The following is a 16,307-nucleotide window of genomic DNA, read 5'->3' as shown; positions in this document are numbered from 1 at the left end:
AACTTTTAAAGTATAGGTTTCTAATCCTAGAGTACTTTACTTGTATCTAATAAAAGCTACCTAAGTACTAGGTCGAAGAAAATTCCTAAGTAGTCCCTAAGATATTTCCCCTTCTGTTAATGTGCTTTCATCTTTCCTTAGAAGGAGATCCAGTGAGATATCATAGGGTTGTAAAAAAGAGTTTCATGGCCTTCAATGTCTAGAATGAAAATGCACTTCTCACATTCCCTTCTGTAGGTCCCTATCACCACAAAAGTCAGGGTCACCAGGATCCTCTCTCATTTCACTGAAGATAGAAACAGAGTTCATAAACAGAGTCAAGAAACTAGTATGTCATTAATCCCCTCACTGAAGTAAATACTTTGAACTCTATATGTCTGAAACTGAAATCATGTATCTCCTTCCCTCCCACAAACAGCCTGCAAAATAACTCTGCCATTATTCTACTCTGTCAACTTTGAAATCTCTAAATCATTCTTGACTCCTCTCTTAACTTGTTCTACTCTGTTCTTAACTCTTCATCTTCATTGCTATCACTCAAATTTGAGCCCTCATGACCTAAATTGTTGTCACACACCCATAACTAGTTGCTGAACTATTCTAGAATGAATGTTTTACCAATTTTCTTAAAATACACCTTAGATCAGTTCAGTCCCCCGCTCCAAAACCTTTAGCAACTTTCCATTTCCTGTCAAATGATTGTTCAATTCTTTAACCAGTATTTTATAATTTTTATTCTCTGAACTCAGTCTCTTTGGTTCAGTCATAGCTCTCTCTGTTCTCCTAAAAATACCTAGGTTGTAGTCAAATCCCATGTTTTCTTGTCGTGTCACTTGGATGGACTATTGTCTCTTACTGAAGACTCTTGCCACCAACTCTTTGCCTACCAAATCTCTTTTTCCAGGACAATTTAAACGCCACTCTTTGCTGCTTACCTCAACTAACCATGACCTCTCTTCTCAACTCTCATGACAGTGTCTGTACCTTTTTTGGCACTTACTACTGATTATTATTGGTGTATTACTACTGAACTCTATTCTCCTTAGGGGCAGGGAAAGTATTTTTTTTAAATATTGTACCCAGACAGTCATTAGCAGAGCCTTTGATATGTATGTTCAACAAACTTTTTATTAAGTTATTGAGGTTACTACATTTCTACTCTAAGCATAATAATAGAAAAATTATGGCCGGGCGCGGTGGCTCAAGCCTGTAATCCCAGCACTTTGGGAGGCCGAGACGGGCGGATCACGAGGTCAGGAGATCGAGACCATCCTGGCTAACACGGTGAAACCCTGTCTCTACTAAAAAATACAAAAAAACTAGCTGGGCAAGGTGGCGGGCGCCTGTAGTCCTGGCTACTCGGGAGGCTGAGGCAGGAGAATGGTGTAAACCCAGGAGACCGAGCTTGCAGTGAGCTGAGATCCGGCCACTGCACTCCAGCCTGGGTGACAGAGCGAGACTCTGTCTCCAAAAAAAAAAAAAAAAGAAAGAAAAATTATAATTTAAAGCACAGTTACAAAATTAATAATATTCACTTTGATCTCTTTCTAGTGCTTTCTGTGAGTTAGAAATGCTTATTTGAAATTAAGTTCCTGTTTATCATAAAAAGATTTTTGTTCATGATTACCGTGAAATGAACTTATCTTAATTGTGTCTGTAGTTTGCAAAGGCCCAGTTTATCTTCATTGCTTTGAGTAAAATAACTAGCTTTTCTATTGTATATGCAGAAATATGGTCAACTTGAAGAATATCTCAATTCTGCGGATTACTTTCAAGGAGAGAAGTTTGACTGAATTGTAACACATTTCCATCAGAGAAGATTTTTTAAATTCCTGTAAATGTGAAGATCATGATTCTTGTTTTTCTGTATCATGTGACATATTTATACATTTTATCTATATCTTCGTGGAAAAATATTTTGTTTAAAACATAATTATCTTAATTCCTGTGAAATGGCACTCTACACTCTAAACTTTTATCTGATGTACATAAAAGCATTATCTTAATTTTTAAGTCTATAAATATATTTTAAAGTTACATAATAATGGCTTTATAACAGATGACTGTCAAGTGAATGAGCTGTTCATATCCTGTCAGTTCAGTCAAAATATGTTGTATTTTAAAAATGTATTTAGACTAATATCTACATGTAGTTTTACTGAATTCCTGTCCTTTTACAGTATTAAATGATTTTCACTGATATATTTTTTACTGCTATCATCTAAATCAGTGGACCATGGAAGAAACGTCAATATATCATTCAGTTCAATCCCCTTGCTTCAGAATCAGATCATAGCATATCTATTCGAAGTAGAGGAATGCTTTTTTCCTTTTCTTGAAAGTTTCTCTTTCAAATAGATTTTAGGCCTCCAGAGTCTTTCAGCCCTCACATTCAGGAATAATTTTATATACATTTTCATGCTTTGTAATGTTCTTACTTTTTTATTCAATTTTGTCTATATGTGGATGATTAAGATGTATTTTATTTATTTTTATCCATAGCTTTTTCCATATAAGTATATATCTTAGGGTCAGAACTGCTAAAAGAGACAAACTCAGCCAGAAGCACTTGGAAAGCATATTTTGGTATCTGCATTGCTTTGCACATCTAAATTTTCCCATAAAGTAATAAAGTAAAATGGTTGCAGAGTGAACAAATGAACCCTGTCTGTTCTGTATTTTTAATTCTTAAAAGTGATGTTCTAGTAGGATCTATTCTACTGTGGAACTTTAGATACTTTTTTCTTAATGGAAGTGTTGGTTGAACTTGGATTCATCTATTTTGTGACTCATAGCATGGACCGTAATGTACGTATCCATAAAAAGCTACGTTAAGCTCATATATGGAAATTAGTTAATATTTTCTACAATTCATTTCCTGAAATTATCCATATTATTATTGTAAACAAATGGGGTGGAAAAAACTCACAATGTGGTGAAAGTACTGATGCTGATGTTTAATGTTTAATGAGGAGTGCATACCTCTTTCAAACATTGTGAAATGGAAATTTCACATATCTGTATTTTTTTTTTTTTTTTTTTTTAGATGGAGTTTCACCCAGGCTGGCGTGCAATGGCATGATCTCTACTCACTGCAACCTGTGCCTCCTGGGTTCAAGTGATTCTCCCACCTCAGCCTCCTGAGTAGCTGAGATTACAGGCATGCGTCACTACACCTGGCTAATTTTGTATTTTTTAGTAGAGATGGGGTTTCACCATGTTGTCCAGGCTGGTCTTGAACTCCTGACATCAGGTGATCCACCCACCTCAGCTTCTCAGAGTGATGTGATTACAGGCATGAGCCACCGTGCCTGCCCTACATCCCTACATATCTGTATTCTTATTCATATTTCCCTGGCATATGAGAAAATAATTCTTAACTAAATTCCAGGGAGTAAAAATAAAGCCGTTATTGAAAGGTGAAGATGAAGGGACAGTGTCCCCTAAAAAAAGCAAGGCAGAGTTAGAAGTGATAGTCAAGGAGGAATGGTAAAAGATCACAAATGATTTATAAAAAGGAAGGCCAGAAGAAATGAAAAAAAAAAATGATTTCTAAAGTATCTCCAATTACCTAGAAGCATCAGTTATCATATGGGACATTACAAACAAGCTTGAGATGACTGAAGAGTAATCTTAAAATACATCTCTTACTTTTAACAGCATGCAGTTAATTTGTAAATTAAGGTACTAATAATTCCAAGGACTTATCTGGATCAACTATCTTGCTGGCTTGAAGCACTTTTCCTATTGGAACAGCTCCCTGTTGATCATAAAATGCTTATAGGTAGTTTGTCTGATGTCTAAGGTCACTGCAACCAAGCATGCTACTTTGTAGGAATCTGGAAAATACAAGAGGCTTTTAGGTTGTGGTAACATCAAAAGAAAGGCAAAAAGGCTGTTAGGAAGTGAGAATTAACATGTATTAGGGGGTAAAAAGCAAGTAGTTCATAAGAAAATGGAAATGTTGAAAAATAGAATTAACCTTTACAGGTATTAGGACATATTATTTTATCATTATCATCATCATCACCATCAATATCATTGATTCAATAACAACACAAAAACAGTTTTTTGTTTTTGTTTTTGTTTTTTTGTGACGTAGCCTCACTCTGCCGCTAGGCTGGAATGCAGTGGCGCGATCTCACTGCAACCTCCACCTCCCATGGTTAACTGATTCCCCTGCTTCAGCGTCCCGAGTAGCTGGGACTACAGGCGTGCACCACCACACCCAGCTAATTACAAAAACAGTTTTTAAGCTCACTTATTTCACATATCATTTCACATGACTATAAACTTTTTAGATTTGGCCATTTATTACTACAGCGTTAGGTGCTTTAGTTTTAGGTAGCTATTGATAGCAGAGATGATGAGGAAGACAGAAATGGACAAGTAAAAGGGAAGAAATTCTAGAAAAAAATCACAGAGCTATACAGAAGCTTTAGGGTTATGAAGACAGGGAACAAAACCATAAGACCAGAAAACACAAGGGAAAAGAAATGTCTATTGTACAGGCGGTTGGATGCAATTGGCCGTATTTCCTGACTTGTCTGCTCATACTCAGATGAGTAGATCTACATAGTACTCATTCCTAGGAGGTATTACAGGGCTTACTTAGACTCCAGAGTGTTCACTGAGGGATAATTAAACTGCAGTCTTTGAGCAGCTTTGAGTTACTTTGAAGATAGTTTGGCTCCCCCATAACTCCTTTCATACTTGCTATTGAGGCAGCCAGACTAGTGATTAAGGTTGAAGTCAGTCTTCTTCAACTTTTATTTTAACTTCCGGGGTACATGTGTAGGATGTGTAGGTTTGTTACATAGGTAAACGTGTGCCATGGTGGTTTGCTGCACAGATCATCTCATCACCTAGGTTTTAAGCCCAGCATCCATTAGCTATTCTTCCTAATGCCCCCCATTCCCCAACCCAACCACCAACAGGCTCCAGTGTGTGTTGTTCCCCACCATGTGTCCATATGTTCTCATCATTCAGCTCCCACTTATAAGTGAGATGGTGTGATGTTTGGTTTTCTATTCCTGCATTAGTTTGCTGAGGGAAATGGCTTCCAACTCCATCCATGTCCCTGAAAAGGCCATGATCTCATTTCTTTTTATGGCTGCATAGTATTCCCTGGTGTATGTGTACCACATTTTCTTTATCCAGTCTATCATTGATGGACATTTAGGTTGATTCCATGTCTTTGTTATTGGGAATAGTGCTGCAGTGAACATACATGTGCACATATCTTTATAACAGAATGATTTCTATTCCTTTGGGTATATACCCAGTTATGGGATTGCTGGGTCAAATGGTATTTCTGCCTCTAGGTCTTTGAGGAGTCACCATACTGTCTTCCACAATGATTGAACTAATTTACACCAAAAATTAAAAAAGCATTCATTTTTTCTCCACAACCTCACCAGCATCTGTCATTTTTGTTTTGGGGTTTTTTGTTTGTTTGTTTGTTTGTTTGCTTTTACGTAATAGCCATTCTGATTGGCATGAGATAGTATCTCATTGTGGTCTGGATCTGCATTTCTCTAATGATCAGCGATGTTGGGTTTTTTTGTATGTTTGTTGGCTGCATAAATGTCTTCTTTTGAGGAGTGTCTGTTCATGTCCTTTGCCCACTTTTTAATAGGGTTGTTTGTTTTATTCTTATAAATTTGTTTATGTTCCTTGTAGACTCTGGTTATTAGACCTTTGTCAGATGGATAGATTGCAAAAATTTTCTCCCATTCTGTAGGTCGTCTGCTTACTCTGATGACAGTTTATTTTGCTATGCAGAAGCTCTTTAGTTAATTAGATCCCATTTTTCAAGTTTTGCTTTTTTGCAATTGCTTTTGGTGTTTTCATCATGAACTCTTTGCCCGTGCCTGTGTCCTGAATAGTATTGCCTAGATTTTCTTCTAGGGTTTTTATAGTTTGGGATTTTACATTTAAGTCTTTAATCCATCTAGAGTTCACCACTCCTGTTCAATATAGTATTGGAAGTTCTGGCCAGGGCAATCAGACAAGAGAAAGAAATAAAGAGTATTCAAATAGGAAGAAAGGAAGTCAAATTATCTTTGTTTGCAGATGACATGATTCTATGTCTAGAAAACCCCACTGTCTCAGCCCCAAAGCTTCTTAAGCTGATAAGCAACTTAAGCAAAGTCTCAGAATACAAAATAAAAGTGCAAAGATTGCTGGCATTCCTATACACCAACAACAGGCAAGCAGAGAGCCAAATCATGAATGAACTCCCATTCACAATTGCTACACAAAGAATAAAATACCTAGGAATACGGCTAACAAGGGAAGTGAAAGACCTCTTCAAGGAGAACTACAAACTACTGCTCAAAGAAATCAGAGGACACAAATGGAATCCATGCTCATGGGTAGAAAGAATCAATATCGTGAAAATGGCCATACTGCCCAAAGTAACTTATAGATTCAGTGCTATTCCCATTAAACTACCATTAACATTCTTCACAGAATTAGAAAAAACTATTTTAAAATTCATATGGAACCAAAAAAGAGCCTGAATAGCCAACACAATCCTAAGCAAAAAAAAAAAAAAAAAAAGGCTGGAGGCCTCATGCTACCCAACTTCAAACTATACTACAAGGCACAGTAACCAAAACAGCATGGTACTGGTACAAGAACAGACACATAGATCAAACAGAATAGAGAACTCAGAAATACGACCACCCACCTACAACCATCTGATCTTCCACAAACCTGACAAAAACACCCAAGTAAGGAAAGATTCCCTACTAAATAAATTATGCTGGGAGAATTGGCTAGCCATATGCAGAAAATTGAAACTGGACACCTTCCTTACACCATGAAATCAGTCTTGAATTAGAGTTCTCGTCTGTTACTTCCTAGTTATGTGAACCAGAGCAAGTACTTTAATTTTCATGAGGCTTAGTTTTTCTCATTTATAAATGGGCTTATAGTATCTTTCAGGATTGTTTGTGGATTAAGAGGGATAATATATGAGACGTGCTGTGGCTATAAAAGTAATTTTTTAATTGTAACTGATGAGAACAGAAATGAAGATGTTGATGATAATGTCAACTTAAAAATTAAATGTCTATTTAAGGGTAAATGTGTACAAAAAAAGACCCTCCAAAGAAGTGTCCTACACCACTGGAATATAATATGAATATTAAATTCCTGCTTCACAATTTAGGATATGTCCATGTCTAGCAAAGTAAAGTTTACATCATTTAGTAATAGCTGATTTGACTAAGGACTGCATGTTATTAATCAAATCCCATGTTACTGAAGGGCTACAGAGTGAATGGAATGGTTTCAGTTTAAATATTACATGTTTCTTTCATGCCGAATGTAAAATATTCATTATAGTATAAAGAAAATATTGTCTGGTAAAGACAACTTTTTAAAACTAAACTTTTAAAAATAAAAGTTTTTTATTTTTGTCCTCTTTAATGACACCTCATGACAGTTCTCCATTCAAATTCTCCTTATCTAACAAATATATATTTCTGCTTTTCTCTTGAATAGTGAGGAACTTAGCCTTGGAAGGAACAGATAGAGATAGAAGTATGTTCCAATGAAGGCTGGGTGCAGTGGCTCACACCTGTGATCCCAGCACTTTGGGAGGCCAGGGTGGGTGGATCACAAGGTCAGGAGATTGAGACCATCCTGGCTAACATAGTGAAACCCCCTCTCTACTAAAACTACAAAAAATTAGCCAGGCGTGGTGGTGTGTGCCTGTAATCCCAGCTATTTGGGACGGTGAGGCAGGAGAATCACTTGAACCTGGGAGGTGGAGGTTGCAGTGAGTTGAGATCGCGCCACTGCACTCCAGCCTGGGTGACACAGCGAGACTAGGTCTTTAAAAAAAAAAAAAAAAAAAAAAAAAAAAAAAAAAAAACAACTGACTGTATTTGTCCCTATTTTCAAGCTAACAGGATTGGTGAAAATAAAATGGACTAAAGTAGGCTAACCTATAGGGAACTAAATTGCAAATAAATCCAGTATTGAGATGTTTGCCTTGATTTTGCCGATTTCTCTCCATAGCTCAGTTTGAAACAGGACCATATTAATGAAATGCCAGAGTTTACTTAGATTATTGAAGGTGTATTATTTGAGACCTCAAATCTAAATGACTTCCAAATTAGGATACCCAGAATATTTTTCGTCCTAACTGTTGCAGTATTGTGCTCACCTTAATTTAATCTTCATAACTGAAAACAACAAGCACAATCCAGAATAAGATTGGGCTTTTTTTTGTTTGTTTTGAGACAGAGACTCGCCCTGTCGCCCAGGTTGGAGTGCAGTGGCATGATCTCAGCTCACTGCAACCTCTGCCTCCTGGGTTCAAGCAAGTCTCCCATCTCAGCCTCCCAAGTAGCTGGGATTACAGGCATGTGACATCACGCCCAGCTCATTTTTGTAGTTTTAGTAGAGACGGGGTTTCACCATGTTGGCCAGGCTGGTCTTGAACTCTTGACCTCAGGTAATCCGCCTGCTTCAGCCTCCGAAAGTGCTGGGATTACAGGCGTGAGCCACCGTGCCTGGCCAAGATTGGATATTTTAAAGGTTGGATCACTTGAAAATGAGGGGACAATGATCTGTGTGAGATCTATTTGGTTTCTATTATTAAACTTCTTGAAACTCAGAGCCAGGTGCAGTAGTGGTGAGTACCTGTAGTTCCAGCGACTCAAGAGGCTCAAGTGGGAGGAACACTTGGGCCCAGGAGTTCAATTCCAGCCTGGGCAACATAACAAGACTCCATTTAAAAAAACAAACAAACAAAAAAACTTTTTGAAACTCAGCTGCTACACATTGACTTTCCTCATTGTATATGTGCACCAGGTAGCTAAGGATACCTCAGGTCTTATATTTGGTTTTTCATAGGCAGTCATGCATTGTCAAATAAAAACCTTTTTTTCTAGAACTGGTATCGCTAATGGTATCATTCTCATAAAATATTTTATTTATTCCAACTGATTTGCCTGTGATCACCCAGACTCACTTATCCAGAGACACACAAATGGGCAGGCAGGTAGACAAACGCTACACCTGCCTGCCCTTTAGGAGCTAACAATGTGATTACCTCTCCTCTCCACTCGCAATCCCTTCCGCCATCAACACACACATTCATATCTTCCTTATTCTATTAATGAACATTTCCTCGGTGCTCACATAGCTCGTGCTAGGTTGCTCAGTGGTGTCATTTACAATATATTGAAAAATGAAAATTATATCCTCAGGAGGGCGTAATGTAGGGCTGAAAGGGAAAACACATTCCTGGCCCGGAATTTCTTAAACATTTAGAGCTGGTGAAATGGTTGTGTAGAGGCTGGGGAATTTCCCCAGCCTTCCCCACTTAACGGAGTCTGAGGCTGAGCTGAGCGAGGGCAGCTGAGATGCGCAGGCCTTGGGATTTACCTCTTCAGCCACTGGGAGGCCCTCTGCGTTCCCCTTTCCCCGGTGCCTGGCTGCGATTACTCACTCGCGCAGTGGCACCAGCCTTCCACCAGGGAGCCTCGAACGAGCTCTCCCGCCCTCTCCCCGCCCCCCCACCCCCATCTGCAGCTTGCTGGCTCTCTCTTTCTCCCTCTCTGTTTCACTCTCTCTCTTTCTCTCCCTCTCCTATCGGAGCACAATGAAAGCCTGTGTATCGCCGTGACTCCGGGCGGGAGCCAGTGTCAGCAAAGCGGCTAACAACAGACGAGAAAGAGAAAGGAAAATTCAAGCTACTTTTTTTTTTTTTTTTTTAAATCCATAAAGCGGAGCGAATACAGGAGATAGAACCACATTGCTTATTGCGAGTCCAGACCCTCAGATCCACTGGCCGGGGATGGAATGTACAAAAGTGGACAGAAAAGTGGCTGGACATGACTCGGTGCAATTTGCTGGAAGTTTGTAAGTTTGACCATCGTTTGTAAATTACTCTCGGAAGAGTTTGTCTCTCTTGATACTGTATTAGAATAGAGCCGGGGGTGAGGAATAGAAACGTAAGCGGGAAAGAAAAAAATGTGTTGAAGGATCTCTCTCAGTGGCTAGCGACTTAAGATTGCTTTTCATTTAAGGCTAGGAAACCTTAGAGGGAGTGAGGATTTTACCGGTGATTGGATTAGCTGAAGAAAAAAGCATGGTCCAAAAGTCCAATTACTGACATTGTTAACAGTTGAAAAGCTGTCTCCCTCTTTTGGGAGAAGACAACATCCTACAGTATCCCCAAAGAGGAGAAAACACCGGAGCGAAAGGAAAGGGAGGAAAAATTAAAAGCCAAAAGACAGTCTCCCTTGATTTTTGCACATTTTGAACAGTGACTTAAACATCTTCTGAAACAGCACTGTTTTGTTTTGTTTTGGTTTTTTATTTAACCTGAGGAAAAGTCAAGGCTGCCGGTTACATAGACATGGTAGAAATGTGTTTCTCTGCAGAAACATCCCCATAAAGAATTGTCGGAAACAACTAGGTGAGGGGGAGTCCTCTCTATTAATACCTCTCTCAATTCCTTTTGCTGTGTGTTTCTGTCTCTTGCTGGACAATCCCTGAATTCTTGATCTAACCCCCAGATCGTGTGTTTACGAAGTACCTAGTGGCTCTTATCAGCTTGGTGGGGGAAAAAAAATCCACCAACTCTGTCCAACTTCTCCAGAGCTGTCAAATGCAATTAGAGTAAGTTAATCAGGGTTTGTTTCCAACTTATCCTCCCCCCAATTGATTTCTATTCTTTCTCCCCACCCTCTTTTTACTAACTCCCCTCCCCCACACCTTCTCCACGGCTCCCCCACAACCTCTGAAGACCTCTATTCATGTGGCCCTGAACACTGAGCTCACATTGTCAAAAACAGACTTGCCTGCAATAGCCAGCAGTAGTCTCTTTCCACCTCACCATCCCAGAGGCAGCAATCATTGTGTCCAGTAAGATGGGGGACACAGCGCCCCCACAGGCCCCCGCAGGAGGGCTAGGGGGGGCCTCTGGGGCGGGGCTCCTTGGAGGGGGCTCAGTCACCCCGAGAGTGCACAGTGCTATCGTGGAGCGCCTCCGGGCTCGGATCGCTGTCTGCCGCCAACACCACCTGAGCTGTGAAGGACGCTATGAACGAGGTAGGGCCGAGAGCTCAGACCGGGAAAGAGAGAGCACCTTGCAACTCCTGAGCCTTGTACAGCATGGCCAGGGGGCAAGGAAGGCTGGCAAACACACCAAGGCCACCGCCACTGCTGCCACCACTACAGCCCCTCCACCGCCCCCTGCTGCCCCTCCTGCGGCCTCCCAAGCAGCAGCAACAGCAGCCCCACCGCCCCCACCAGACTATCACCATCACCACCAGCAGCACCTGCTGAACACTAGCAATAATGGTGGCAGTGGTGGGATAAACGGAGAGCAGCAGCCACCTGCTTCAACCCCAGGGGACCAGAGGAACTCAGCCCTGATTGCGGTAAGCACCTGGCTTTCTCATGGTTCTGGCTGTGGTCCTGTGGCCTTTTGTGAGGGTAGAGGTTGCTTTGGCCTAAGGTAGAGTGGATGGCAGTGAAGAAGGCCAAGATGTCACCTGACTACCTCAAAGGCCATTGGGTGTGTTGTTTGGGTGGTTTCATGCGCCTACTCATCATGTTCTGTTGGTGCTCACCCCTGAGATTTCTTTCACTTATAGGCTATTCCTTAACTGATAAGACGCCCAAGTTTTCCAGAGGCTCTCTGGGGTCCACAGCTTGTAAAAGAAGAGGCTACCAGCTGGCAAGATCTGAGCCACTGAGGAAGGTTCTATCTCATGGATCCTCCGGCTTTGGCCAGCCAACCCTGATTAGGCCTCCAAGCCATTTTGCAGCCCCAAAGCATTTATCAGCCCAGCTGGCCTTTATCAAAGCCTTTTTCTCTTGCCCCATTTCCCCTCTCCCTTTTGAAGTGACCCCTTCTTCTTCACTTAAGAGAACATAAATGGTAAGCTGTAACAAAGAGCAAATTTCCCAAATGTCCCCTCAGTCAAAAACAAAATTTGCGGAAAATATCCCAAAGAGAAACTAGGGAGGCACTGTTTCTTAAGAGGCCTACTCTCTGATGCCCTCTAGACTCCCTCACCCCTGAGCGACATCTCGATTCTTTTCCCAAGCACTCCCGTCCAATCCAGTAACGCTCACTTCTAGCATTCGTTAAGTGGACAGGCACGAAGCAGCTATTTACACAGATCATCTTCCTAGGAAATACCTGTCTTCAGCCACTCCTGGTGACAGGATATCAAACCCAAAAGTTCTGATTAAGTTTCTGGCTGGAAGTTCTTCCCCAGAGGCGCAGACACACCCCATCCCAGAGGAGAATCCCTTGGATCATTGATTCTCAGTGCCAGTCCTGGTCAGGTGACTGCCCGCTGTTTGCAGGCTTCCCCCGAAGCTGCTGGGCCAGTGGCCTCTTGTGGAAGGTGGAGCCCTGCCCTGTGGCCCTGCAGGTTTCCTCCCTTTTGGAGCTCCATGGGGCTTCTGGATTCTATGTCTGCTCCAGTTCACCCAGGTCAGCCCTAGCAAGAGCAACAGGAAATGGCCATGCAAGCCCCAAAGTACTCAAAAAGCCCAAAGGAGATGGTGCTATTGTGTCTAACTGCTCCTCCAAAGGAGCCTGATATTGAGCTCTCGGGAGAGGACATCCTCTGGCCAGGTGCTCAGGATGGCTCTTTCTGGCTTCCCTTAATCCCTTGCCTGGGTCCGTGGTGATGAAGGCTCTGGGAACCTCTGGGGAGTAGAATGGTGCTTTCCTCCCCAACCATGAACACATTTACTGGGGCTACCTAGAAATGGGACTCCTTGACGTCAGCTCCAGATGAAAAATAACTACCAACAGTTAAATTGCACAGGGTTTACAGTTTTACCTTTGAATAGCATTAGCTTGTGGGGTTATATTAAAGCTTCAAAGCCTAATATCCTTTTCTACCACCTGCTCTATTCCCACTTCTCCTTGGAATTCCCTAGGAAAGCAGTGGGAGGTTGTTTTGTGAAAAAAAGATGTTAGGGTAAAGGAGGGGGGTAAAGAATTGCTCAAATGGAGAGAAGAATGAGGTTTGTATGTATGTGTGTGTCACCAGCATCTGCAGCCAAAAGTATCTAAATGCCTTGATTGTCCCCAGTAAATTTATAATCTGTCTGCAAGTCTCCCAATAATGCAGCTTTGTGTGCTTCACAGTCTCCTGGTAAGTGTTTCTGGGGATGGAACCGCGAGTGAGGCACCCAGCCCAACCCTGAGCAGAGAAGACTGATCTCTGGCCTGGGTGCCAGGACCGGAGGGGGCTGTGAAGAGCCAGAGTGGGCTTCCCTTGTGGCCTTCAGAGCCCAGCCTCTGAAGGAAAGGTGGCATGTTTGCCTCTGGCCTTGTTCTCTGAGCTTCTGCTTTTGTCCAACTTGGAAGTAAGCTAAGGCAGCCTTTTTTTTCTAGGATGTTTCATGATGGGAAATGAAACCAACTTTAGTGGTCATTGTAACTTTACAGTAGCAATACCCATGCTGGGAGGGAAGTAAGGGAGCAGTGCCTGGCCCTTCCCGACTGAAAGCTTACTGCTGCAGAAGCCAGAGCTGGCTGCTGTGCTACCCCTGTCCTAGGAGGGACTCTTTCTGTCTTCTAACCACCAGCCATCTCCTGAGACATTTCCTTAGAGGAGCTCCATTTCCAGGTGTAGTGATAATGCAGAGAGGCACAGTGTAAGTTAGGAGGGCAAGGGATAGATAGTATATTTCTAGTAGTTGCTTTTCATTGAAAATATGTGGCATTGCATGGGTTTTTGGAAATTCCCTCTCCATTTTAGCTTCTAAATTTGGCCTGTTGTTACTCAGCACGGTACTCAGAGATGGTGATGCAAGTGCTGTATTAACCTGATAACATTGTGTCCAAAGGGAGGCCTGGGCATTTGGAAGTGATTCACCAAGCCCATTACATCGGCAAGTCTTACTTTACTCAGGCTCCTCTTATTTTCAGATATGCTATTAATTTTAAAAGGGCCTTTGTTCAGGGTGTCAGAATTTTTTCTTAATTTTATTGCTACTGTGTCCATAACCGGATTTATGTGGCTTGGGTGTGTTGAATGTGTAACTTTAAGAGTTAATTCGTATGCCATAAGTGGTCATAAATGTCTTTTGGAGAAAGGGAGAGAATATTGATCATCTAAAATCAAATATGTGCTGTGTCCTCAGATGAAAGCTTTGTATCTTGCATACTTTCTAGTACAATGCCTTGAAGACAGTGGGTAATATTTGTTGAATGAAGGTGAAAGGACAACTTCTGTTTCGTGGGATAATGTTGACTTTCATGGGTGTTATACAGCAAGGAATATATAATGTCTGAATCCTTTCAATAGCCTTAAGTTTCAAAAACAATGCAATAATAACCTCCAAGCCAGTTCTAATTCTGTCCACATTGAGAGCCTAATTCTACAGCCCTTACTCAGCCAATTTCTTCATTTAGCTCAAGTACAAGTTCAGGGGAAGCCCCAGTGCTGCAGAGACTGCAGGAACAGGGCCTTTCAGAGGGCCCGGATTATAGGGCTTTGAGCATATCTGCATTTCTAACCACTTGGAGCAGACTTTAGGCACTAACTCATTTTCTGGTGAAGTATGTTTGAATCTTTGAATGAACTGTAAAACTGAATAATTGCTGGTCCATGGAACAGTAAGGTTTAGAGCTTCTGTGGTACATTATTAATCTTTCCCTTTTGCCTGAGACAAGCTCTTTTTCTGTTGCATAGATTGTATTGCTAGGATGAGAAGATAAGTGGTTCCATGTCATCAGTGGCTTCAGAGATTATCTTTTCTCTAATGTCATGTGGAGGAAAGAAAACAGATCAGACAAGGAGCCTACATCCCTTGGTTTTGTGCCTGCTGGATCACCATCTGGGTTACCTAGGACAAGTCACTTAGCAGTCATCTGTGGAACAGAGAGGACAATCATGCTGCCCCAGCTTGTTGAGAGAAGCAAATGAGTGTGTTTTTCTGAACAAGCTTTAGAAAAACTTAAGCACTGCCAAAATGCAATACTAGTGTTAGTTGTAATAAACTTACTACTAGTAATAAACTTCTAAACAATGAATGATAATACCAGTTTTTCTAGGGGTTAAATGTATACTCAGCTTTCAGCTGTCTGTTTTAAATGATGAAATAGCTCTTATTGTAAATAGAGGGATTGGCATTTCAAATTTCGTGCTGTCAAGATAAGACTGACATATCCGTATACTTAAGTGTTCCTGAAAGTCCCAGGAAATCCTAGTGCAATGCTATGAAAGTCTTTGGAGTCTTTGAATGCATCTACTTTACAGGCCTCTGCACAGACCTGGGAAGCTTTGGAAAGGTGTGTCCCCCAGAACATCTAAGGAATATTAGAAAAGTTGTTTACACGCATGCATGGGAAAGTTAAATATTTTGTCAACAATAGTCTAAAATGTTAATTGTTAGCTTAAGAAAGTCAAACAAGTTAAATCATTGCCAGAGTACCCTGGTTATTTTTAACTGATAATAATCAAGTTTCCAATTGACAATTAAAAAGTTGAGACCTGTAAGTGGGAGGCCAGATCTGGGTGTCTATGGCTGTCTACGTGATAAATGTCCTCCCAGGACAGTGATAGGAGTGTTTATATTATTTATGTATGCAGCCATCATTTCCTTAAAAACTGACCTATTTCTGTTGTTTTCTAGAACAAAGTTTTTTTTAAAAAAAAGAATTCTTATCTATCTAGGACCTTCCTACCACTTATTTCAAGTAAATATAATTATAAGATCTCACAAAGGCAAAAGGGTTCAAGTGGAGAAAAGAGTTAGTATAATACTTTACCAAAAATTGATAAAAACCTTTCTTTGACATCAAGGTGATGTTATTATATAAACCAAGATATCTTGCTTGTTTAGGTCAATGTTTGTTTATAGAAGGCGTGTGCTTTCTTTGAAATAATATTGGTAGGTGATGTTCATCAAATGTTTCTAAATCTTAATGTTTAGTCACGGCTTCTGTATTATAAACATTTTTAAATACCAATATGTTTAAATATGGGCTTTCAGATATTCTTAGACATAGCAATTAAATATGCCTAAGAGAGTGGCCATAATTAGCTGTTTTTGTTTTTTTGTTGTTGTTGTTGTTTGTGTTTGTGTTTAGCACTGTTATTTAATCTAAGAAGGCCTGAAAGGGAATCTGAAAACAGTCACCCAGTTCTGCTATGCATGGCAGCTAAGCCTTTCTGAATGGATTCTACCGCTTTCTTGTTCTTTAATCCAGACCCTTATATATGTTTATGTTCATAGGCAGGGCAATGTTTAGTGAAACCAATTCGAAATTTTTTCTTTTGCATTTTCATGCTAATTTCCGTCAC

General features: G+C 40.8%; 2 protein-coding genes across 8 annotated transcripts in view; both read left to right on the top strand.

Moving 5' to 3' along the window:
* LOC105484310 (coiled-coil domain containing 82) overlaps window positions 1-2,662 on the top strand; it is a 30,676-nt gene extending 28,014 nt beyond the window's left edge. For all 5 annotated transcript variants that reach the window (XM_011745810.2, XM_011745812.2, XM_071075495.1 and 2 more), the window contains exon 9: window positions 1,728-2,662. In XM_011745810.2, coding sequence (XP_011744112.1) covers window positions 1,728-1,793 — 66 coding nt within the window. In that variant the 3' untranslated portion in view covers window positions 1,794-2,662. The remainder of the gene's footprint in view (window positions 1-1,727) is intronic.
* A 6,870-nt stretch (window positions 2,663-9,532) lies between these two features.
* LOC105484311 (mastermind like transcriptional coactivator 2) overlaps window positions 9,533-16,307 on the top strand; it is a 367,654-nt gene continuing 360,879 nt past the window's right edge. Inside the window, exons 1-2 of one of the 3 annotated variants that reach the window (XM_011745814.3) lie at window positions 9,533-9,882; window positions 10,772-11,408. In XM_011745814.3, coding sequence (XP_011744116.2) covers window positions 10,896-11,408 — 513 coding nt within the window. In that variant the 5' untranslated portion in view covers window positions 9,533-9,882; window positions 10,772-10,895. Of the gene's footprint in view, window positions 11,409-16,307 lie in introns of all 3 variants that reach the window. The other 2 variants (XM_011745813.3, XM_024793601.2) reach the window with 2 other exon arrangements.

This window comes from Macaca nemestrina, chromosome 12 (assembly GCF_043159975.1).
Source record: "Macaca nemestrina isolate mMacNem1 chromosome 12, mMacNem.hap1, whole genome shotgun sequence".
Lineage (NCBI taxonomy): Eukaryota > Metazoa > Chordata > Mammalia > Primates > Cercopithecidae > Macaca > Macaca nemestrina.
This window is presented reverse-complemented; position numbering and strand designations above follow the sequence as displayed.